The sequence below is a fragment of the Schistocerca cancellata genome, chromosome 4, assembly GCF_023864275.1.
Source record: "Schistocerca cancellata isolate TAMUIC-IGC-003103 chromosome 4, iqSchCanc2.1, whole genome shotgun sequence".
Classification (NCBI taxonomy): domain Eukaryota; kingdom Metazoa; phylum Arthropoda; class Insecta; order Orthoptera; family Acrididae; genus Schistocerca; species Schistocerca cancellata.
Genome location: NC_064629.1, coordinates 235,726,931 through 235,752,349, shown reverse-complemented (window position 1 = coordinate 235,752,349; position 25,419 = coordinate 235,726,931). Strand labels below are relative to the sequence as shown.

Genomic DNA, 25,419 nt, shown 5'->3' with positions numbered 1-25,419 from the left:
ACATTTAAAGCGAGTTGTACTTCCAAGCCTTTTTTTGGGGGGGGGGGGGGCTTCCTACCTCCCCTATAGCCCTACCTTTTCCTCTCCAAAATGCCGCCATCCTCTAGTGTCGACGCAGCACGTAAAGCAGGGTGCTGTTGGTAGCAAGACTTATTGCCATAAACCTAAAATAAAAGCGGAGGCATACTCTGCTATGCCTCAGGGGGCGACGACACACAGAAACACACCTCCCTCTGCAGGTGTGAAGCAAGTGATGATTTTAGAAACTAAAAAGAAAGAAATAAATAAAGACAGAAATGAAGGCAAAATAAAAAATAGGGACGGCAGTACACTCAAATGAAAACGACACTGGCGAGATAATCCCATCGCCCATAGAAGTAACCAAGTAATAATCCTCTAAGATAGATTACGTGTTTTCCAATTTTCCAATAATTTTTCATACAAGGTTCCCACAATTTCCATGTTACCAACTCCCATATTATCAGTATCATAGAACAGTCTACTCTAGTGATGCCCAGAAGGCCAATGTCAAATCTGGGGTATAGGCAAGTCAAGGGTAGTTTGAAAGTCCGAGTGACAAAGATCCAGGGATACACTCAGGCAATTCTAGTACGAGGTGCCTTAGTCAGCCCGGAACACCTTTTGATAACCATGAACCATTGCCACTTTAAGAAATCTTGCAAAAGTAATGGTATGTTTCCGGTCAGATTCCGCCAGGCGATGCTGGCTCCAAAGGTAGTCCATGAAAGAGACAGCATCGGTGAGGCAAAGGTCATAGATCGTGAAAATGGTGTGTCCCAAGAGCCACACCATTGCGTTACGTCGTGTTCGGGGGTTGGTCTGAATGTCAGGGGTAAGGAACCAGTCGATTGACAGATTGTCCGGTGTAGTCCCACCGATCAGCGCTAATAGCACACGTGCCAGATCCCACACTTCTGTGACGTGAGGGCATAAGAGACGATGCTCTCTGGTGCCTACGTCACCACATCGGCCGCAAGCAGCCGGAGGATGCTAAGTTCACCGGACTTGGATACGATGTGACGTCATTATGACGTATACACGCTACATCGAAAACGATAGAAACCGTATATCGACTATTCGACTTTTGTGAACTTTCGAGAGGTTGTGACAGGGTAGCGCTGTGCTCTGCGCCATTCGTTTAACTGTGTTTTGCGTTCCTTGCGTTTAAATCGTGTATTGTACTGTGTGTGTGTCCTGTGCGTTGTTTTTCGTTTCTCGTCTCTAATTATGTGTTCAGCATTCGAGAGACTAATGAGAGAAAAGCTGAAAAGAGTTCAGCATCGATGACGACGGGCAATTGCGTGGTTATTTTGAATCTCAATCCGAAATTGATGTACTTCTGACCCAGCTGAAGTGCGTCGGTTATTCGTACTCGGTGAGAAGAAGCACTCAACAGCCAAAATCTTTAGATGCGTCAAGACACTAACCTTTCGTTAAGATTACATTGAGAAATCCACTTCCCCTCGTATTTCATCTCCGGTCGACGATTTTTCTTCAACAATGCCTCATATTTTTCTTTTTAAGTTCGAAATTCAATCATTCTACACACCAGTCATTACTGGACACTAAGATACCTGTCTCTGCGGTCCGAGTGTAAAATTACTTGGAATAATGGTTGATAAAAGACTATCTTGGGATGGACATATAAATTACTTAACTAACAAACATGCACGAGTTCTCTTTCAGCTATATAAATTAAGGAAAAAAAGTCAGCAAGAGTATGCTGCTACAATCTAATATGTACTGACAAGACCAATTCGATGAAACCATACTAAAATATTGATAATAAATAAATATTATTTTCGGCGTAAGCATTCAATACAACAATCACACAATCTAATCTGGTCTGGACATAAGAAGACTTCACTTTTTTACGAAACGTGTTGTCCGTGGTGTTTTCAAGGCCACGGTCAGGAATATTTCTATTAATATCCAGCTCTTTTATTTTGGCGAAATACATATACGCTGCCACACTGAGCTGTTATCAGAATCGAACGTGTGAAAACAAACCACTAGCTGACGACAGTTTAGGATCTCGAACGTTCGTAAAAGTCGATAGGTGTGTTAATCGACTAAAGCGTATATACGTCATAATGACGTCACATCACATCCAGGTTGGGTGAACTTAGCATCCTCCCAAGCAGCCGAGGGCCGTAGGCGGAGGGCCGCCAGGCGATGATTAGTGAGTTGGTTCAAATGGCTCTGAGCACTATGCGACTAAACTTCTGAGGTCATCAGTCGCCTAGAACTTAGAACTAATTAAACCTAACTAACCTAAGGACAACACACACATCCATGCCCGTGGCAGGATTCGAATCTGCGAGCGTAGCGGTCGCTCGGCTCCAGACTGTAGCGCCTAGAACCGCACGGCCATTCCGGCCGGCGTTTAGTGGGTATTAAATTGTTTAAGACGCGATACCATAGCGCTGAAACTTCCGTGGGAAGGGCTGGGTGGTTGATATTGGCCCAAGCTTGGTGCCAGATGACCGACGGTCGTCTGTCCTCCAATTTATGTGGTGTGGGCTGGCCTCGAAGTGCCTGGTAAAGGCGCTACGACGTGCGTTGCTTGTCAGTGGCCACTGTTAGGACGTAACTTTGATTGAGGTAACAGTCCTTGACTGTCGTCATCCGGAACGGAATATGTGTCAAACGGACTGGTGCACGCGCCGATTGCGGGCGATAACGGTCGAAAAGCACCGTTGTTGTCCCACCTGGGTCAATCTCACGCAAAGTGGCGATACGGTGAATCAGGAGGGCCGCACATTTGCGGGGAAAGTCAATGAGTCCAAGGCCACCATCGACCTTTGTCAGTGTACATGTCTGCGCATTAACTTTGAATAGTGCATGCCGCCACAATAGCCAATATACTGTTTGTGAGATGGCTCTGCCGGTTTGTTTCGGTAGCGTAAGGAGTTGTGCTACATACCATGCCCGTGATAGGATGTAAGTATTAATCAGTTGGATTCGTTGATGGAGGTCGAGTCGTCGATCAGCGTGACTCACGCAAAGTCCTCTGATGCGCGTGAGAATTCGCCTCCACGTGAGTGTTAACATGCGCTGCGGACAGGCAGTCACCTCAAGGCCCAAGATACGTTGTTCCCCCACAATCCGGTACCGTGGGCGTTCGATGGTCAATGATCGTGGTCCTGGGGATTAGCACCGTTTTGTTGGAATTTAACATGGCACCGGATGCTCGTTCATAAACGTTGAGGACTCGGCGAACTGAATCGATGTCCCTGGCGTTTGCTACAAACACACCGACATCATCCGCGTATGCCGCACTGCGGAATGTGAAGCCTGGGAAAGCGACACCATCGACCATCCGTCCGATGTCACGCAGCATGGGGTCCAGCGCCAAAGCGAACAAAACTGATCGTCTGATGGCAATTGGTCGTGATCTGCAGCCGTTCAAAACGATTGTGGAATTTGCTCCTTCCAAGAAGTGCCGGATGACTCTTATGAAGCGCTCCCCGAAACCCATCCGCGACATAACGGCCAGCAGGTATAGATGGGAGACCCTATCGAAGGCACCGGCGAAATCTAGGGAAAGAATTGCAGCCGGGGTTCGAGCGTCGGCGGTGAGTAAGACAGCATCACGGTATATAGAAGCGGCGGTGAAGATGGTTCGATTCGAAACGCCACATGATTGAGTGGGACAAAGTACCTTATTCATTACCTGTTTAAGACCTGAAGCCACGCTTCGTGCCACCAACTTATAACCAGTGTTAAGAACGGTGATGGGACGTAGTTCTTTAGCCCGACAGTGACCTGTGACCTTTGGAATAAGGGCAATACGACCAGCTAGAAAATCGGCGGGTAGCTCGCAACCAGCAAAAATTTCCTCGCACATTTTGCAGAAGCGGTCTCCTAACAGGTCCCAAAATTGTTGGTAAAATTCATAAGGGAGACCGTCGAGGCCAGGTGATTTTTGTCCCGGACAGGCACGGAGGACAGATGTGAGGTCAGCGAGTGTGAGTGGCTCGGTCAAACAGTCGCGGTCTCCACTATCCAATGAAGTCGGGACCCCACCGATAAGTGCTCGTTGGGCGCCGACGTCTAACTCAACATCCTGGAAGAGGTGCGTATAATGGTCTGTTAGGTGTTTGAGGACTTCACGACGGTCTGTGAGGCGCGTACCATCGTCTGTTTTAAGGCGTAGAATGGTGTTCTTCTTTGCATGATTCCTTTCAGAGGCTAGGTGATAGATGGATGGCCTCTCGCCCTCAATCAGGGATGCGGAACGGCACCTCACCACCATCCCCTCTGCCTTCTCCCGAGAGAAGCGAAGGATTGTCTCTTTAATTTTGTTGAGGCGCATGCGTAGCTGGTCATACCTGTTAGCAGGAAGGGTTAGTGCATCATTTAGACATTGTTGATAGAAGTCTAGTGTGCTACGCTTCCAGTGTGCGACTTCGCGACTATGTTGCTGGATAACACGTCGCAGCCGCGGCTTCGCACAGCGGAGCCACCAAACCACAGTGGTAGGGTACTTCGATGCAGTAGCGATGCAATCCCGCCATGTTTTCGTGACAAGAGTGCGAAGTTCGGGCGTTGGGAGATGAAGTGTATTCATCTTCCAATAGGTGCCCCGAGGAACCGGGGTTGGACCCGTGATATGCAAGGAGCAAGAGTATGCACAGTGGTCACTAAAGGCCACGGGAATGACTTGGACGGCACAAAGGGCAGCAATCAAAGCAGCAGAGACATAAACACGGTCAATACGGCTTGCCCCAGTGGGGTATGTGTGAGTAAATTGTGTGTGGGCGGGATGAAAGTGGCGCCACGTATCATTAAGGTCAGCCGCCTGAAGGAGTGAAGCGAGTGCTTCACACCTCATAGGCGTTGGGACCTGATCAGCATCGGCTACCACACAGTTGAAATCTCCGCCAAACACGATAAGACGACGAGCTGTCAAGAAAGGGGTGGTATCTGACGGAAAAAGTGTTGTTCTGTCATGCCTGTTATTAGCTACTGAAGGAGCATAGACGTTAATAAAAGGTACATCCCGAATGATACATGCAAGAACGCGACCATTGGGTAGTTTTGTAACATCGGATGGAGTTAACTCTGATCTGTATAGCAAAGCAGTGCCCCGCCTGGCGTCAGGGTCGATGTTATACAGGGTGATTCAAAAAGAATACCACAACTTTAGGAATTTAAAACTCTGCAACGACAAAAGGCAGAGCTAAGCACTATCTGTCGGCGAATTAAGGGAGCTATAAAGTTTCATTTAGTTGTACATTTGTTCGCATGAGGCGCTGTTGACTAGGCGTCAGCGTCAGTTGATGCTAAGATGGCGACCGCTCAACAGAAAGCTTTTTGTGTTATTGAGTACGGCAGAAGTGAATCGACGACAGTTGTTCAGCGTGCATTTCGAACGAAATATGGTGTTAAACCTCCTGATAGGTGGTGTATTAAACGTTGGTATAAACAGTTTACAGAGAATGGGTGTTTTTGGTCCCTTTTTCTTTCAAGGTGCTACTGTAACTGGACTACAGTATCTGGAGATGTTAGAGAATTGGCTGTTCCCTCAGCTCGAACAAGAAGCACAACAATTCATATTTCAGCAGGATGGAGCGCCACCACATTGGCACTTATCTGTCCGTAACTACCTGAACGTCAACTACCTGAGGCGATGGATCGGCCGCCAGGCAGCCCGTGACAGAGCACTTCATCACTGGCCTCCAAGAAGCCCTGATCTTACCCCCTGCGATTTTTTCTTATGGGGGTATGTTAAGGATATGGTGTTTCGGCCACCTCTCCCAGCCACCATTGATGATTTGAAACGAGAAATAACAGCAGCTATCCAAACTGTTACGTCTGATATGCTACAGAGAGTGTGGAACGAGTTGGAGTATCGTGTTGATATTGCTCGAGTGTCTGGAGAGGGCCATATTGAACATCTCTGAACTTGTTTTTGAGTGAAAAAAAACCTTTTTAAATACTCTTTGTAATGATGTATAACAGAAGGTTATATTATGTTTCTTTCATTAAATACACATTTTTAAAGTTGTGGTATTCTTTTTGAATCACCCTGTGTAGTGCCTCATAACCAACCAGGTCAGAGAGAAAGGGGGCACAAACCTCCTGGAGAAAAACAACATCAAATGCACCAAGGCGCAGAAAGTCCTTCAGAGAGCGTAATTTTACTGGGTTGGAGATGGAGTTGATATTTACTGTTAAAAGGGAGAGGGCTCCCGGCGGACGGTCGATTTCAGGCATAAGAAAGCAACACAGAGAAAGTAACGTCAGATGAGGCCATGGTCGTATGTAAGCAAGTGTGTAAATATCGAAACTGTAACCCTGCTACATCACCCCGGATGTTAAAGACAAATACCAGACAGCTCATGTGGGAACGAGCCCACTCAATCACGCATTTCGTCGTCTTCGTCGTCAGCCCAGTTTAGTCCTCGCCCATCGGCGGGATAGTCCGAACCAGGCGGCGCAGACGGCTCAGTATGTGAGAGGGTGCGAGTGCGCTGCAGCGGCTGTTCGCTGCCCTTTTCATTTTTACGCTTTGCGGGGACTGCTCCCCGATCTCGTGATGAACTAATGAGCGCCTCTAATTGGCGAGCAGTTTTCCGCATACCGTCCGAGCGGTCAGCGGAAACAGAGCGTGTAACTGATGAGGCCTGAGATTCAGCCTCACTGCTGCTCACAGGAAGAGGACGTATTACGCCCTCCTCCTCCGCCTGCTGTTCTCGGCTCTCGCCTTCTTGCGCCTGTGACGACGCCGGGGGGGCTTAGCGTCCACATGGTCATCTGCCGGTGGGAGTGGGGTAGGAAGAACTACCTCCATCTGGCCACAGCAGGCGCACTAGGCGCCGCCGGCGGTACTGCCACTACGGGCGTCTGGTCCGAAACAATCTCAGTAGGGCTGTCAACAGATGCACTAGGTACCGTTTTCACCTCTCCTGACGGACCCGGGGTCGATTCGTCAGTTCTCTCAGCGGTTCGGTGGGCAGCACCCGCCACTATCTCGCTGAGAAGAGGCAAAAGGTTGTCACCTTCAGTGCGTTCCCGCGGCAGTTGCACAAGGCGCCTGTGCGGGCATTCCACGCGTAGATGCTCCGTAGACTGACAGAGGGAGCATGTCTTATATAGATAACCTGTGCCCTTGTACTGGCAATATTTAAGTATGACGGTATGTGCTGGCGGAGGTCCATAAGAACACTACGGACTCCGAAAAAAAAAAAAAAAAAAAAAAAAGCTTAATGAGTAGCGTCAGTGTCCAGTGTAATTGAGAGCCTTTCGTCTGCTTTCGTGTAAGCATGACGCGCAATTAGTAGTGCCAGCACTGCAACTGGTAGGCGTGCCTTGTCCCCCCCCCCCCGCCCCCGCCGGCTGCTCACCCTCGCCAGCCAATGCTTGCTTCCTCCTCTCCCCGCACTCCCCTCACAACTCTGCCGTCTTACAGTTAACACACTGTACAAGGCTTAGGAAACAAAATAGTTGATTCAGATTCACCATCATCCACAGGCGATGAAATAAAACGAAATTACAATTATGTTCTAAAATTAGCTCATCACAAAGTCCAATCACTGCCAAATAACCTTCATGAACATAGTGTTCACCTTACCAATGACTGGAGAGATGTTTCAGTTTTATGCATGTGTGAACATTGGCTGTGCAATGACAAAACCCAAAAATTGAGAACTTCCAGTGTACAAGTTCCATTTGCAGAACTACACTCCTAGAAATTGAAATAAGAACACCGTGAATTCATTGTCCCAGGAAGGGGAAACTTTATTGACACATTCCTGGGGTCAGATACATCACATGATCACACTGACAGAACCACAGGCACATAGACACAGGCAACAGAGCATGCACAATGTCGGCACTAGTACAGTGTATATCCACCTTTCGCAGCAATGCAGGCTGCTATTCTCCCATGGAGACGATCGTAGAGATGCTGGATGTAGTCCTGTGGAACGGCTTGCCATGCCATTTCCACCTAGCGCCTCAGTTGGACCAGCGTTCGTGCTGGACGTGCAGACCGCGTGAGACGACGCTTCATCCAGTCCCAAACATGCTCAATGGGGGACAGATCCGGAGATCTTGCTGGCCAGGGTAGTTGACTTACACCTTCTAGAGCACGTTGGGTGGCACGGGATACATGCGGACGTGCATTGTCCTGTTGGAACAGCAAGTTCCCTTGCCGGTCTAGGAATGGTAGAACGATGGGTTCGATGACGGTTTCGATGTACCGTGCACTATTCAGTGTCCCCTCGACGATCACCAGTGGTGTACGGCCAGTGTAGGAGATCGCTCCCCACACCATGATGCCGGGTGTTGGCCCTGTGTGCCTCGGTCGTATGCAGTCCTGATTGTGGCGCTCACCTGCACGGCGCCAAACACGCATACGACCATCATTGGCACCAAGGCAGAAGCGACTCTCATCGCTGAAGACGACACGTCTCCATTCGTCCCTCCATTCACGCCTGTCGCGACACCACTGGAGGCGGGCTGCACGATGTTGGGGCGTGAGCGGAAGACGGCCTAACGGTGTGCGGGACCGTAGCCCAGCTTCATGGAGACGGTTGCGAATGGTCCTCGCCGATACCCCAGGAGCAACAGTGTCCCTAATTTGCTGGGAAGTGGCGGTGCGGTCCCCTACGGCACTGCGTAGGATCCTACGGTCTTGGCGTGCATCCGTGCGTCGCTGCGGTCCGGTCCCAGGTCGACGGGCACGTGCACCTTCCGCCGACCACTGGCGACAACATCGATGTACTGTGGAGACCTCACGCCCCACGTGTTGAGCAATTCGGCGGTACGTCCACCCGGCCTCCCGCATGCCCACTATACGCCCTCGCTCAAAGTCCGTCAGCTGCACATACGGTTCACGTCCACGCTGTCGCGGCATGCTACCAGTGTTAAAGACTGCGATGGAGCTCCGTATGCCACGGCAAACTGGCTGACACTGACGGCGACGGTGCACAAATGCTGCGCAGCTAGCGCCATTCGACGGCCAACACCGCGGTTCCTGGTGTGTCCGCTGTGCCGTGCGTGTGATCATTGCTTGTACAGCCCTCTCGCAGTGTCCGGAGCAAGTATGGTGGGTCTGACACACTGGTGTCAATGTGTTCTTTTTTCCATTTCCAGGAGTGTATATCAAAGCGTGGAGGAAGGTTTATATATGCTGAACAAAACCTTAATTATAAGATTCCAGGCTCTGTAAAACTGCAAAAGAGAAGGTGTTTGAGGTTACAGCCACGGAATTAACTGTACTGAAAGTATTAATTTTGTGCATTTATAGATCACTAACAGCAGTATAAATGATTTTGTTTAAGTATCTTGATCTTGCTGTAAGTAGACTCAGAAGTCATGATTGAACTGTAGTGTTGTGTGGTGATTTTAATATCAATTTTTTAAAGTAATAGTACACAAAGAGAGAACTTTTGTAATCTCATCAAGAGTCGCAACCTCCATGTAAAAATAAACTCACTAACCTGTGTTACAAATACTAGTGCCACTCTGCTTGACAAAGTTTTAGTAAATGTAGATAGGTACTCAGCTCAGATATTAAGCATGGGATATAGAGATCATCGGGCACAGCTTCTTACTGTGTCCCTCAACTGCCCTCCATATGTGAATTGATATATTGTATATAGGAGGATCTTCATCGAGCTAAATATAGAAATTTTTTTGCATTTGCTAACTATACAAGGGAGATGTACGTGAGGGGAATATTATGGAAATAAAAGAGCACATAGATGAAGTTGAAATGGGAGATATGATACTCAGTGAAGAATTTGACAGAGCAGAGAAAGACCTAAGTCGAAACAAGGCCCCGGAAGTACACTCACCAAAAAAAGTTTTGCATGACCCCGGTTCCCAGAACTCCTAAAAACAGACGTTGACTGTGGATATTGTATCACAACACAGCCCCTTTGACTTTTCAGAGATGTCACTAAACCCGCCCAAAGATGTAAAGAACCATGCATGAGCAGCCCCTGTTAGATGGAGGCGGTCCGGCATCGATCAGTTCCAGTCATTCCACCAGGAAGGAGGTTCACTGCTCGTGTTGTTGTAGTTCAACCATGCCTAGATGGTCAATACCGCAGTTCAATCATGTCCACATTGTTACTTTGTGCCAGGAAGGGCTCTCAACAGGGGAAATGTTCAGGTGTCTCAGAGTGAACCAAAGCGATGTTGTTCAGACATGGAAGATATACAGAGAGACAGGAACTGTTGATGACATGCCTTGCTCAGGCCGACCAAGGGTTACTACTGCAGTGGATGACCACTACCTATGGATTTTGACTTGGAGGAACCCTGACATCAACACCACCGTGTTGAATAATGCTTTTTGTGCAGCCACAGGATGTCATGTAACTGCTCAAACTGTGCGCAATAGGCTGCATGATGCACAACTTCACTCCCAACGTCCCTGGCAAGGTCCATCATTGCAGCCACAACACCATGCAGCACATTACAGATGGGCCCAACAGCATGCCAAATGGACTGTTCAGGATTAGCATAATGTTCTCTTCACTGATGAGTGTCGCATATGCCTTCAACCAGACAATCATCTGAGACGTGTTTGGAGGCAACCCAGTCAGCCTGAACGCCATAGACACACTTTATAGCAAGTGCAACAAGGTGGAGGTTCCCTGCTGTTTTGGAGTGGCATCATGTGGTGCCAACATACGGCACTGGGGGTCATGGAAGGCACCGTAACGGCTGTACGATACGTAAATGCCATCCTCCAACTGATAGTGCAACCATATTGTCAGCATATCAGCATATCGGCGAGACATTCGTCTTCATGGATGACAATTCATGCCCCCATCGTCCACATCTTGTGAATCACTTCCTTTAGGATAATGACATTGCTCGACTAGAGTGGCCAGCATGTTCTCCAGACATGAACCCTATTGAACATGCCTGGGATAGATTGAAAAGGGCTGTTTATGGACGATGTGACCCACCAACCACTCTGTGGGATCTATGCCAAATTGCCGTCGAGGAGTGGAACAATCTGGACCAACAGTGCCTCGATAAATTTGTGGATAGTATGCCATGATGAATACAGGCATGCATCACTCCAAGAGGACGTGCTACCAGGTATTAGAGGTACTGGTGTGTACAACAATCTGGACCACCACCTCTGAAGATCTCGCTGTATAGTGGTACAACATGCAATGTGTGGTTTTCATGAGCAATGAAAAGGGCAGAAATGATGTTTATGTTGATCTCTATTCCAATTTCCTGTACAGGTTCTGGAACTCTCAGAACTGAGGTGATGCAAAGCTTTTTTTGATGTGTGTAGAAAACATTCCGTTAGACCTACTGATAGTCTTAGGAGAGCTAGCCATGACTAAACTCTTCCATCTGGTGAGCAAGATGTACGAGACATGCGAAATACCCTCAGACTTCAAGAAGAATATAATAATTCCAATTCGAAATAAATCAGGTGCTGACAGAAGTGAAAATTACTAAACTGTCAGTTTAATAAGTCATGGCTGCAAAATACTAACACAAATTCTTTACAGACAAATGGAAAAACTGATAGACCCTGACCTTGGGGAAGATCACTTTAGATTCTGTAGAAATATAGAAACACGTGAGACAATACTGACCCTACGACTGATCTTAGAAGATAGGTTAAGGAAAGGCAAACCTATGTTTATACACATTTGTGGACTTAGAGAAAGCCTTTGACAAAGTTGACTAGAATACTCTTTTTCAAAATCTGAAGGTGTCAGGGGAAAAATACAGAGAGTGAAAGGCTATTTGTAATTTGTGCAGAAACCAGATGGCAGTTATAACAGTCAAGGGGCACAATAGGGAAGAAGTGGTTGAGAAGGGAGTGAGACAGGGCTGTAGCCTATCCCCATAGTATTTAATCTGTATATTGGAAATCCCATGTGGCTAGGGCCTCTCATCGGTTAGACCGTTCGCCTGGTGCAAGTCTTTCAAGTTGACACCACTTCGGTGACTTGCGTGTCAATGGGGTTGAAATGATGATGATAAGGACAACACAACACCCAGTCCCTGAGCGGAGAGAATCTCCGACCCAGCCGGGAATTGAATCCTGGCCGTTAGGTATGACATCCCGTCATGCTGACCACTCAGATACCTGGGGCAGACAATCTGTGTATTGAGCAAGCAGTAAAGCAAACAAAAGAAAAATTTGGAATAGAAATTGAAGTCCAGGGAGCAGAAATAAAAACTTTGAGGTTTGCCAATGACATTGTAATTCTGTCAGAGACAGCAAAGATCTTGGAAGAGCAGTTGAACAGAATGGACAGCATCTTGAAAGGTGGATAAAAGATGAACATCAACAAAAGCAAAATGAGGATAATGGAATGTAGTAGAATTAAATCAGGTGATGCTAAGGGAATTAGATTAGAAAATGAGACACTTAAAGTAGTAGATGAGTTTTGTTATTTGGGAAGCAAAACACTGCTGATGGTTGAAGTAGGGAGGATATAAAACGTAGACTGGCAATGGCAAGAAAACATTTGTGAAAAAGAGAAATTTGTTAACATTGAGTATAGATTTAAGTGTCAGGAAGTCTTTTCTGAAAGTATTTGTGTGGAGTGTAGGCATGTATGGAAGCGAAACAGTTTATACAAGACTAGAAAAGAAGCTTTTGAAATGTGGTGCTACAGAAGAATGCTGCAGATTAGATGGGTAGATCACGTAACTAATGAGGAGGTACTGAATAGAATAGGGAAGAAGAGAAATTTGTGGTACAACTTGAATAGAAGAAGGGACCGGCTGGTAGGTCATGTTCTGAGGCATCAAGAGATCACCCGTTTAGTATTGGAGGGAAGCATGGAGGATAAAAATCATAGAGGGAGACCAAGAGATGAATACACTAAGCAGATTCAAAAGGATGTAGGTTGCAGTAGTTACTCAGAGATGAAGAGGCTTGCACAGGATAGAGTAGCATGGAGAGCTGCATCAAACCAGTCTTTGGACTGAAGACCACAACAACAACATCTAATGATTCGTGGGGTAATGCTCTTAGTAAATCTGAAACAAGTGACAGGTCCTATCATTTCATAAAAAATGCAGTGAATGTTTTCAAAAAGCCTTCCCCCAAAAGAAATTGAAGTGCAAAAACGATAACAAACCAAAAACTTGAGTTACAGCAGGAATTAGGGTCTCCTGTAACAGGAAGAGAGCTTTATTTAAACTTTCAAAAATAAACAGTGGTCCAGAATTTTGGCTATTTAAAAAAATATATAAATCAGTTCTGAAGCAGGTTATAAAAGGAGCTAAATTAAGAGAAAATGACCAATATATCAGGGAACTGTCAAACAAGACTAAGGTGTAATGGAAAGCTATGCAGAAACTTACTGGGAAAAAGGAAATTCATAAGAATATTGCTCTGTCCCATAATGACAGCCTCAATACTGACTCATATTTAGTTGCTGATTTGTCCAGTTTGTACTTTGCTACAACTGCAAATTGTTTTATGACAAAAATTGGTAAATTGCATGTGAAGAACCCACCCAGGCACTTGCAAACTTCGATATCAACAAAATAGCATGTTCTTCAGTACTGCTAATCAAGATGAGCTAAAAAAATCATAAGCTCATTAAAAAATAATAAGTCAGCAGATGTTGATGAGATCATTGATTATATAATAAAACTATTAACGAACATTATTCTCACACCATTGTCAGACATTTGCAGGTCTTCACTGTCACAGGGCACTTTCCCAGATCTGCTAAAAACTGCTAAAGTCATACCTCTTTATAAGAAAGTTGACTTCCAGAAAATGTAAAATTATAGACTTCTAGCAATGCTGCCTGGTTTTTCAGGGATTATAGGACGACTCTTCCTACCTTGGCTAAAAAAAAATTTCCGCCAGAATAATAAAATATCAGGATGCCACCGTGGTTCCATTGAGACTGATAGCTTCCATTTTGTCAACCACATCTTAAGTGCAATAGACAGTCACTTCAAAAATTCACGTATTTTCTTAGGTTTAACAAAGGCCTTTGATGTTCTAGATCATTTAGTTTTGTTTAAAACAACTTGATTGTTAAGGTGTGTGAGTGGTTTCAAATGAGTGTCTGAAATCCTACTTAATTAATCGATCTCATGTTGCAGAAGTCCAACACAGACACACTATACACAGAACTACCTTTCATAGTCTATCATAGGGCTCTGCCTTAGGACCATTTCTTTTTCTAGTATACATTAACAATCTGCCCTCATGAATTAGTGATCTCCTCTTGTGTGTTAACTGTGTGGAATTAGTACTATTTGCAGATAATACCAGTCTACTTATTGAAGTGAAAAATAGTAAAGATCTTACCACTTAAAGATCACTGTAGGTGTCATCACAGATCAAGTTTCACAATGGCTGTACAGGAACAGCCTTATCTTAAACCACAAAAAAGGGTTACTCTGCATTTTCACCCCCAGCAAAATAAATATGTGGAAAAACCAGCAATTCACATGAACAGCCATAATATTCAGAATGTCACTGTGACAAAGTTTCTAGGCTTTTGCCTGTAAGAAAATCGAACATGGGACTCTCCTGCACATCTTTAAACTCCCATCTCTCTAAATTAACATATGCAATCAGAGTAGTAAAGTTTGTAAGATTATGTGAGTAACAAAGTAGAATAGTTGTCTAATACTATTGTACTGTAAAATATGTCTGACATTTTGTTGTATGTATATAAAGTTTACTGATATATTACTTTAATGTCCAACAGTGGACATAATACAGCCTTCCACAGATCCTATCCTCAGGGTTGGGTAAAATATATATTTACACACACACACACACACACACACACACACACACACACACACACAAACAGACAGAAACAAACAAATACACACACTATGTCTTTCTGAAGAGTCATCAGGTGCATTTTGGTAACTGGGAGTAGCATAAAAGACTTGATGAGCAGTATTTGTTTGGCTTGACTCCATCAACATGTTTCATGAATGAAACCGAAAATATTTATTGAAATGCCAGAGATAATACTCATGTAAATCCTTAGAAGAGTCATCTTTATCATTTCTACACAGTATTACTTTTACACTCAGTTCTATGATACATATGACGGCTTTTTCTGCCATCTGAATACATAGTTTAGCCCTGATTAATATCCTTATAACAGAATCACACTCTGCAGCCATGAGTGAAAGAAGACATACTAAGAAAGGAGCAGTAAATATTTGCTAAAAGAGCTTCTTCTTTATATAACAGAAGAAGTACATGTGCAATTTTACCACTTACATTTCTTGTACAGTCACTCCTTTCGAGTATTTTGTCTCTTATGAGACCCAATAACTTTACACATCAGCTATTTTCTTTGTGTCATTAGACTAAAATTAATTTCCATGTTTTTAACTCAATTGCTCACAGCTGCTTAGCTTTACACCAATGGCTGCTTCTCTCAGCTATCTCTTAAACTACTTGCAGATTCTCACCTGATGTGAGAAATGTCGTATCATTAGCATAAAGAACATTTCTGCAGACCATATAGTTTCAGAGATCATTAATATAAACAATAAAGGAAAATGGCTCAAGTACAGATACCTGTGGGATTACTCTGTTTATTTTCATGGATTTTGATCTCCCATTGTTAATGTATACTAATGGTTGCCTGATATTTAGATAAAACTCATTAACTGAAGTGGCTTACCAACAGCACCGTTATATCCTAGCTTTTCTGTAACAATATCATGTGAGCCACTCTCAGAATCATTGCCTAGTCTATATGTGTAACACAGGTGGTTACTCCCTTTTGCCAAACATTATGGATTGCAGTTATCAGGCTTTCAACTGTGACCGCACGAGGATTCTGGTACAGACGTCGAGATACTGGGACAGCGTTGTTAGAGAGGCCATCGAAATTCGCACCAATGACGACCTCATAAACCGGGACTGTGGCTATAATCTTAGCAAGGCTTGGGAACCAGCGATCGGGTTAATCAAGAGTAAATCGAGCAGACGTATAGTTGTGACGACCACGGCGGACAGAGCCATCACACCGACGTCATCTCAGACGCCGTCGCAATCTGTTCCACCGCGCGACCGTGGCGCTGGGCGCGGACGGCGGAGGGAGCGCGCCGCGGGCGGAGGGTATTTAAATCGGCCGCCGCCGCGACCAAACCCAGCAGCAGAGAGTCGTTCGGCGGCCGTTGGAGACTGCGGACGGAGCGCGCAGGCACGTTGCACACGAGGCAGCAGAAGAAGCCGGCGCGCACGCATGTCTACACGCAGACGAACGAACATGACTGGACGCAGGAAGGGCAGCAAGATTGCGGCCGCGCTGGAACTCCTGGTCGATGCGATCGGGAAGGACCGCGGACGCAGTCGGCGCCACAAGCGGAAGCCGCGCACTGAGCAGCAATGCTTCAAGTGCCAAAGGATGGGGCACATCGCCAAAGTGTGCAGGGGCACACTAGCGTGTCTAAAGTGTGCCGAGGCACACGACACACGCAACTGTACCAAGCCCCGCGACGCGGCTGCCAAGTGCGTGAATTGCGGCGGTGCCCACGCCGCAAACTCGCGCAGCTGCGCCTACGTGCGGGGCTACAGAAGCAAGATGGCCGCCCCACGCCCTGCAGAGGTACCTGGCGTCGAGACGGACGTCCCACCCCCCCGCTCCCGCGGGGATGGTGGACCATGCCGTCGCGAAGCCACCACGGACGACGCACTGGCCGTCTTCCACACTGCCCTTGCGGCCGAAAGGGCCGCCATGAGGGAGGAACTCGTGGCTGTTCACCGCCAGCTGCAACAGCTGCGTGAGGAGCTGCGGGTCCTCAAGAAGACGTCCACCCCCAACGCCAGCTCCACTGCGAGTCGGCCAGTGGGGGTCGATGCCTCCACCCAGACGGAGCCACCTGCGCCGCCAGTTGACGAGACGGGCGTCGAAGTGGCTCCCATGGACATTGAGGTGGAGCAGCCTGCTCTCCCTCCCGTCGGGGAGGTCGAGCCGCGGGCACACGACGAAGAGGCGCACACCGAGACACCACCACTTGCTGCAGCGGAGGCGGAATGGCTGCCGCTCCCCAAGGTGAGCAGCGTGCAGCCAGTGCTGCAGAAGGTCGCCGCGTCTCTTCGTGACGGGTCATACCCGCACCTAGACAACCCCTATCCTTTCACGCCACCAGACAGGACGAAACCGGCCCTTCCTCACCAGCCCTATGGACCAGTCAGGAGCAACAAGGCCCTCAGAGGACTGGTATCGAGGAAGGACCTCAACATCATCAACCACCACCCTGTCTTCACGCCCGCGGACTGGGAATACATCTTTGCAGCCGCAGAACTGGGCGCGACGCCCGGGGAAGTGCGTCCGGAAATAGCACAGCACCCAGCTTACCGGGAATTCCAGGAGATCGGAAAGCTCGGAGACAACATGACCAAGGAGGATATCATCCAATTCTGTCTACGAAATCCTGAATTCGTAGACTTACTAGGACGCCGATAGGCCACATAGAGCGCCTCTCTAGTCAGAGGTGCTCCCAGGGGAAGATTCAAGAAACTAGGGGACCAAATTCGAAGATAGAGGAGTTAAGGAGGAACAGCAGCACCGCTGCTTAGCCTCCACCATCTCCGGACTGAGGAGGTCCGTGATTTACTAGCGAGCGAGCGACCAAACCCAGTTCCCTCTGAGCAGCCATAGCGTACGGATCTCCGTGCCGGCACGTTCACAGGAGCTCAGTCCGTCAGTTCACCTGATGATGGCGACATGTTTGATCGCCGAAATATTGTGCCCGTTGGACACTATAGACCGGCAGCATACCCGTGGATATTTTGATTAGTTGTACCATTATTTTACATTACAAGAGAGACTAAAATACAACAGAGAGCATTACAGTCAATTGGGATAGCATTTTGTGCCTTACTGTGTCTGTTCCCTCTTTTTTAATGTTCTGGACTCCTGTACATTTATTACTGAGATTTAAGATGGTTTCCCTATTTGGTTTGCCTTCACTCCTCCAGTTTCAGACTTGTAAATTTTTAATTCTTCTTGTTTGCATTCCAATTAGAAATTCTATCTTTAAGCATAAATTGAAGTATGCTAATTTTATTTAATCATGGGCTGTACCATTTCTTTGCATGTTGTGGTTTGTGTATATTGCTAGTGTGGCATCTTTTATAATAGAAGACAACTGTTTTCCAAGTTAATTTTTATGGTTGATATGAATGTAGAGAAGCACTCATTGCCAGTAATACATTTCTCACTTGTAATTAGGAGTATATCAGGCAATTTTATGTTTTAGTTTGTCTCCTATTCTTTCAGTGCTCTCCTTGTTTATACCTCTATATGCAAGTTTGTACTCAAAGTTGCATGAATTTGTTGCATCAAGTAAGAGATATGAAAAGGTAGGGCAAATGCAGTAGGAATGGTTTTACTCAGTTCATTAGTTATTGTATTTCTGCCCTCGCTATTGAAGACTAAAGAAAAAAACCTGTCAGTGCTGTCTTGTTTAGATTTAACAGTTTAGATTCAGGAGACATGATTCTAAGCTTGAGTTTTTGAAATTTTATTTTATAATATTTGATGCAAATTCATGAGATATGAGGTATGGCATCATTTCTGATCAGTTGTTTTTCCTGACTGTTATACAAAGAAATTTCAATTTTGTTCCATTTAATGGTGACTCTATGCAGCCCTTAAAGTAATACTGCACATCAACCTTAGACATGAAAATTGTGCAAATATATATTAGTGCTAATGTCAGTCTAGTGTATTATGCCTAGACTCTATGGTTGATTTGTATGAATCTATAGGAACTCACATTTTTTTGTCTCCTAGGTGGTTAAAACAACAATTTCAAGAGGCAGATGAAGATGAAAATGGTAGCTTGAACTTTGAAGAATGTCTGAGACTTTTAAAGCAGCTGAATGTGAAGATGGTGAAATCAGAAGTAAAGAAAAAATTTGAGGTATAATTAGTTGGCACACTTTACTGCAGTTTATAATGATTCCTGTGAACTTCAGCACTGTTTCATACTAAACCACTCTTCTCACTTTTCCAGATTGCCAATACTAACAAGAACTTACGAGATGGAGAACAAGTTTTAGATTCAGAGGAGTTTGTTGGTTTCTTCTTCAGCCTCATGTCAAGAGAAGAACTGAAGCCATTATTTATTAGGTGAGTGCATCATAAGTGTTCAGTAATAACATAACATAGAAATCTCTCTCCTTGTGTGTCCACATTCTGCAGATTCTGTGAAACTAACCAAAGGAATAAAATAAAAGTATAAATGCCCTCCTCTACTGTACATGCCATTATAATAGTATAAATAAAGCTTATACATATAATATAACCTCACATAAGTAACATTACATAGGCCACATTTTTTTAAGTAGCACTCAGACAAATATTAGGACTAATACTACTTTTCATATTGTATATCACACACTTTTCATTTTGACAAGCACACTACTCTAATAAAAACTTTATTTTAATTTCTATAAAATTGTTAATGTTATAAACAAAACAAACCAGTATTGTGAACAAGGTCTGTAATTACCTAGTATTCATTGAAATGCTAGTCAAATATCTTCTGCTCACTGAGATTAATTCTGAAGACTTACTTCATTCATAGAGGTTGTAGGAAAAAAAGAATCACCAACTGTGTATTACTTCTAGTTTCTTTGTGTACGTGTGTGAGTTGAAATGTCTTTTTCTGCATTTGAATGGAGAGGGGGCAGTATGCTGAACGTTTTTATTTCTGAGTGTCTGTATCCCTTCAGAAGTTTCATTAAACTGATGCAGTCATTCTGAGGATTATATGTGTCTTATAGTATTGGATACCGTAATTAGCCTGAAACATTGTGTTGTTTTCTATAAACATAGTGTGTTTAAGTTCTGTCACATGGCTGTAATTCTCTCTTTTTTCGATGAGTTGCCAGCAGGTTGTGTGATTATTAAATCCTCAGCTCACTATCACACCTCATTTCTGTCACACATTAACTTCATCAGCTTGTATGTCATTTCTGCACAGCAATATTTTAGTGCATAGAACAGAAAGAAAATATGCAGTCTAAGGCAACAGTTTTTGCTCCTCATCATTTTAGGAAACTATTCTTTGGATGGCTGCAAATTTTATTTCTGGGATTCAATTAATTTTTTGCTTTTTACTGTCCATTTTGTAGATTAGTAGCAATTTGTTAACTGCATGAAAAGACAGCTAGTACCAAAATTGAGCAAGTTATCCTCAATGACAGCAAAAATATTAAAGTTGTCTGCTAGCTAATTAACTATTAACTATAAAAATTGTAAATAAACTGGAACATTTCAATGTAGCAAGCAGCTTTTGCATAAGAGAGAGATCCCATGAAGCCTCATGAATACTTCTCGATACCTGCTGAAACTATAAAATAAACACAAATTTTGATTAATTAAATGAGGAGTGCTCATCTGAAAACCATTGTGTTGAATGAAAAAGAGATGAACACAATAGTCAAATCAATTCACAAAATTCCAGGAAGTACAGAAACTACAATTTTCTTCTCCAAACTCTAGTGTCTTCTTGATAAACTTAAGAAAGAAAGGAAGCAAAATATTATCATAGCAGCTGATTTCAATGTAAATGTATTAAGTCATGACAATAGCTCAAACCAGTTTATTGACTTAATTCAGAACACTGGTTTTAAATTAAATTTTTGTGAAGTCACTAGAGAAAATGCTTGTTCAACCACTTGTATAGACAATATCTAAACAAGTTGCATGTTTGACAGTGAAAACAAATTCTGTTTAGACTTAGGAATTACTGATCATTCTGCACTGTTTATTCAGCTGCCAAGAATGAATAAACCAAATATTAAAAGAAAGGTTTTACGAAAAGAAACTTTTGTAATAATAACTTGAATCTGTTCTGTGTAAAAATAGATGCATTAAAATGGTCCATCGATAATAGTGCATCAAGTACTGAGAACTTTGATAAATTTTTAACAAGTTTTCTCAAGGTATTCGATGAATCATTCCCACCTAGGATCTGGCACTGGAAAGCCAAAAGTAAATTGGATTACTCCAGGCTTAAAAATATCTACTGCAAGAAAACAAGAGCTACATAAAAACCTGAAACACAATAAAAATCTTGAGTTTATTGGCTATGTGGAAATTACAAAGTTGTATTTAAAAGTGTTGTTAAAAGTGCCAAATGAATTTAAAATGATACGTTCATTTTAGGCTATAAGAATAAGTCTAAAGCAGTATGGTCTGTTATTAAATCTAAGTTAGGTACAACAGCTGCCTCCAGGAAATTTCAAAAATTAAACAAAACAACAGCACTATTTTGAACCCTGTTCAAATAGCTCATTGCTTTAATAAATTTCTAATAAATGTAGCATAATCTAATGATGGCTTGACTACTTATTAAAACAGTGCATATTTCTTTGGTATGGACCCAAATAGACTGAACCAAAGATGTAAAAAATGCTATTTTGTTCTTAAACAACAAAATGTTGTAAGGCAGGATCAAATACCCACAAAGTAATCAGATTTGTGTATAATGAAATAGCACACTCTCCATCTTTAAATGATTAATCAGTCATTTGAGTGAGCCAACTTCCATTGTGTACTTGAGTAGGCAGAGGACCAGGGGAGGTATGAGAAATTACCATTCCATCTATATCCTGTGAGTGTTATCTAAAGCATTTGAAAAAATAACTATAGTCCTGATAACTAATTTTATTGTGAAACATGATGTTATTGTCAAGAGCCAATATGGGTTCCAAAAAGAGAAAAGCACCATGAATGGAAGTAATGGAAAAAAGCTTATATTGGACAAAAGCAATAAAGTGGCAGGGATCATCTGCGGCTTTACAAAGGCATTCGAGTCAGTGAATCAATCCATGCTGTTTCATAAACTAGACAGATACAGCATCAGACTAAATGCTGTGGAGGAACTCAGGTCTCGTCTGACAGACAGAAGCCAAGGGTAATCATAACATCTGATACCAGAAATTATACCTCTCTGTAGGATACAATCAATCTTTGGGCCAATCTTGTTTCTCTTTTACATAAATGATTTACCTGTGAACATCTGTGCCCGACCAGTCATGCTTCCCAGTAATACCTCAGTACTTATTGAAAAAGAAAATGTGAGGGAAATTCTAGATGGCATAATAAACATGCTAAATAGCTTAGATACATGTTTTCAACAAAATGGACTTAAAGTTAATATTTCCAAGACCCTGTTTTTTTCTCTTTTTTTTTCCAAGTTAAAACCCAACAATAAGAAATGAATGACGCCAGTTTTGTACATAAAAATCAAGTTATGAAAGGAGCTCAGTCTATCAGATTCTTGGAACTGTCCTCGGACAACAATTTAAGCTGGCAAGGGCACAGATTATTTAGCTGCCAAATGAAAGAACCCCGCTTTTGCAATGGAGATACTGTCTAGTGTACCAGACATAAGCAGCAGGAAAGTGGTGTACCATTGTTATATTGAATTCATAATTAGATATTGTTTAGTTTTTTGGGGGGAATTCAAACCACATGTCACAAATCCTGCTAATGCATAAAAGAATTGTTAGAAAGATGTGTGACCCTCCTGCTAATGCAAAAAAGAATTGTTAGAAAGATGTGTGTCCCTCCAAGAACATCATGTCACCCATTATTTAAGAATGTAAACATATTACTCATCCCTGCATTGTACATATTTGAGATTATCATCTTTTAACATAGCAATTCTGAGGTAACTAAAGAAAACCATTTCAGACATATGTACAACATCAGACACAAAGAAAATGTCATGCTTACAACACATCATTTAAAACACTACCAACGGATGCCTCAGCACATAATAATAAAAGTCTTCAATAACCTAAAGGCTAGAGATGTACTGAGTATGGAGACAGATTCATTGGAGTGAAAACTGTGTGATCTCCTAATGGAAAAATTCTACTATTCATCTGAGAAATTCATGAATGATGAGATGGGCATCTGAACAGTGTGACTACTTAATATCATAGTGTTGTGTTTAATATTGTATGTATAAAATAATGTCTGAAAAATTTAGACATTAAGTACTGGCACATCATGAGAAACACAATTTCATAATATTATTGTATTCAACATAAACCTGTGCTGGTAAAAAGTAGTGTAAGAGAATTTCCCTTGCAATATGGCCGCGAGTGTAGAAGTGTGTAACCCTAAGACGAGTAAAAGTTACAGTTATGTACTAAAAAAGGCAGTGTGCGAGAATTGTAACGTCCAAATAACAAATTTAAGAGAACGAGTTTCAGGTCTACAATTCTTAGTCAACACTTTACGAAGCGAAATCACCACACTCAAGAATGAAAATCGGGAATTACGGTCGAAGAACAAATCATCCGAAGTGGCACCTGACAAAAGGCACAAATCGTCCGAGTGGACAGAAGTGAGACACAAAGGTAGAACTTTAGCTGGAAAAATAAAAACGAACTTTGCAACAGCAGTTACATTTACGGATAAAAACAAATACGGTGTTCTGCAGTCCAGTGACGGTGTTAAAGACAGTGTAAATTATCCCGACCATTCAAAAGACAATGCGCTGAAAACAAATGGTCACTCTGGGAAAAATGTTGATAAACGGGAAACAACAGGTAAAAGGAACAGTGTGCTTTTTCTAACAGATAGCCATGGCAGGAATTTATCAAGTATGTTTCGAGAAATAAATCGAGACTTAGCAGTGACCAGTCTTGTTAAACCTGGAGCGGGAACTAAACACGTTTTAGACGCTTGCATTCAAACAAAATCCACGCAAGAAAATGACTTTGTCGTATGCATAACGGGATCAAATGATGTTGCGGAAAATGAAGCAGATGTCTGCGTAAAAGTGCTTCAGAACTTTCTAGAAAAAAATAAATCAAGGAATACAGTTGTTGCTACAGTGCCTCATAGGCACGATCTAATGTATAGTTCGTGCGTTAATAACTAAATTCGAAGAACGAATATTAAAATAAAGAAACTGTGCTCTGAATACGCAAATTGTGCTGTGGTCGATATAAGTAAACTTAAGCGTAACCTTCACACCAGACACGGGCACCACCTAAACTATGAAGGGAAAAAGTTTGTGTGCGAACGTGTCAATGAAATAATTAAAAAAAAAGACTCACACGGAATAAAACGATCTACGAAAGTAGCGGTTTGAGTAATACCTGGAATGTACGTCATTTTTTAGTATAAAAGTCTCTGAATCGGCGGGTAATAAACCTCCTGTACTTGAACTAGGTGCTAAAAGCGACATTCGAATGAGAGAGTGTTCTCAGTCAATAAACAATAAAGATAAATCTATTACTGTGATGCAAACGAACATTCGCTGCATTAGGAGCAAAGTATTACAATTAGAACATTTTTGCAGTATTGAAAACGTTGATGTTGTTTGTATCTCAGAACATTGGCTGACATGCGATCAAGTACAATATTTTGTTCCTCAGGGGTATGCTGTTGGAGACATTATGTGTAGAAGTGAAAGAAAGAATGGAGGTGCCCTAATATTTGTTAAAGATAGTATAATGTTTACTAAAATAGATGTTAGCTCTTACTGTGCAGAACTAGATGGAGAATTTAGCTGTATAAGACCAAACGTAGAGAATACTATAATTGTTAGCTTATATAGATCACCAGGAGGAGATGTAAACACATTTTTCGAAAGATTTGAGCTGCTTATGAGGAAAATACTAAAATCTAACATAAAACTAATTATCTGTGGCGATTTCAACATTGAAATGGCCAACAGTGATGAACATGTTACTAGAACGTTTTTTAATATCTTAAGATCACTAAATTTACAATGTACAAATTACACACCAACACGGGATAAGGCGTGCTTAGATAATATTATAGTAAATTTTTCTAGAGATGTGTACGACGTCAGACTTGCCATGGAGCCCTAACTGATCATGAACCATTGATTTTAACATTCTCCTGTGATCAGTTGCCTAAATCAGTCAGAATCAAGTCTAATGCCACATGGGTAAGAGGGCAGAAAGACGAATATATTAATTTATTGATTGACAGAATATCTTATGTTAACTGGGACTTTGTATACAACACACAACCTGGAAAGGGTGCTGGTGAAATGGTGTTTAACAAATTCGTGGAAATACTCATAGAGTTATGGTACTCCTGCTCACCATTAGTCAAAAGTAGCCCTAAGCATAAACAGAAAAACAAACAGCTAAAATGGTATACAGATGAGCTAGCTCTCACTAGGGAGGAGACGCTCAGACTGTACAGAATATATAAAAATTCTTGTAAACAAGGATCTGAGCTAGATAATACTTCTTACAGAGCTTATCTAAAATGTAAAAAAAATCTACAAAGATAAACTGTCCTTGGCCAAAAAACAAGCATGTGAACATTACATTGAAAGTGCTCCCAACAAATGTAAAGCAGCATGGGATATCATCAACCAATATAATTCACAAACCCATACACAAGATGCAATGCTGGTCCCAGAAGAAGT

At 43.1% G+C, this 25,419-nt stretch overlaps 1 protein-coding gene across 2 annotated transcripts in view; it reads left to right on the top strand.

The window, feature by feature from the left end:
• The window catches only part of LOC126184544 (1-phosphatidylinositol 4,5-bisphosphate phosphodiesterase eta-2-like), a 475,410-nt gene that overhangs the window by 351,677 nt on the left and 98,314 nt on the right, over positions 1-25,419 (top strand). For both annotated transcript variants that reach the window (XM_049926959.1, XM_049926958.1), the window contains exons 4-5: positions 18,774-18,903; positions 18,997-19,112. In XM_049926959.1, the coding sequence (XP_049782916.1) occupies positions 18,774-18,903; positions 18,997-19,112 (246 nt within the window). The remainder of the gene's footprint in view (positions 1-18,773; positions 18,904-18,996; positions 19,113-25,419) is intronic.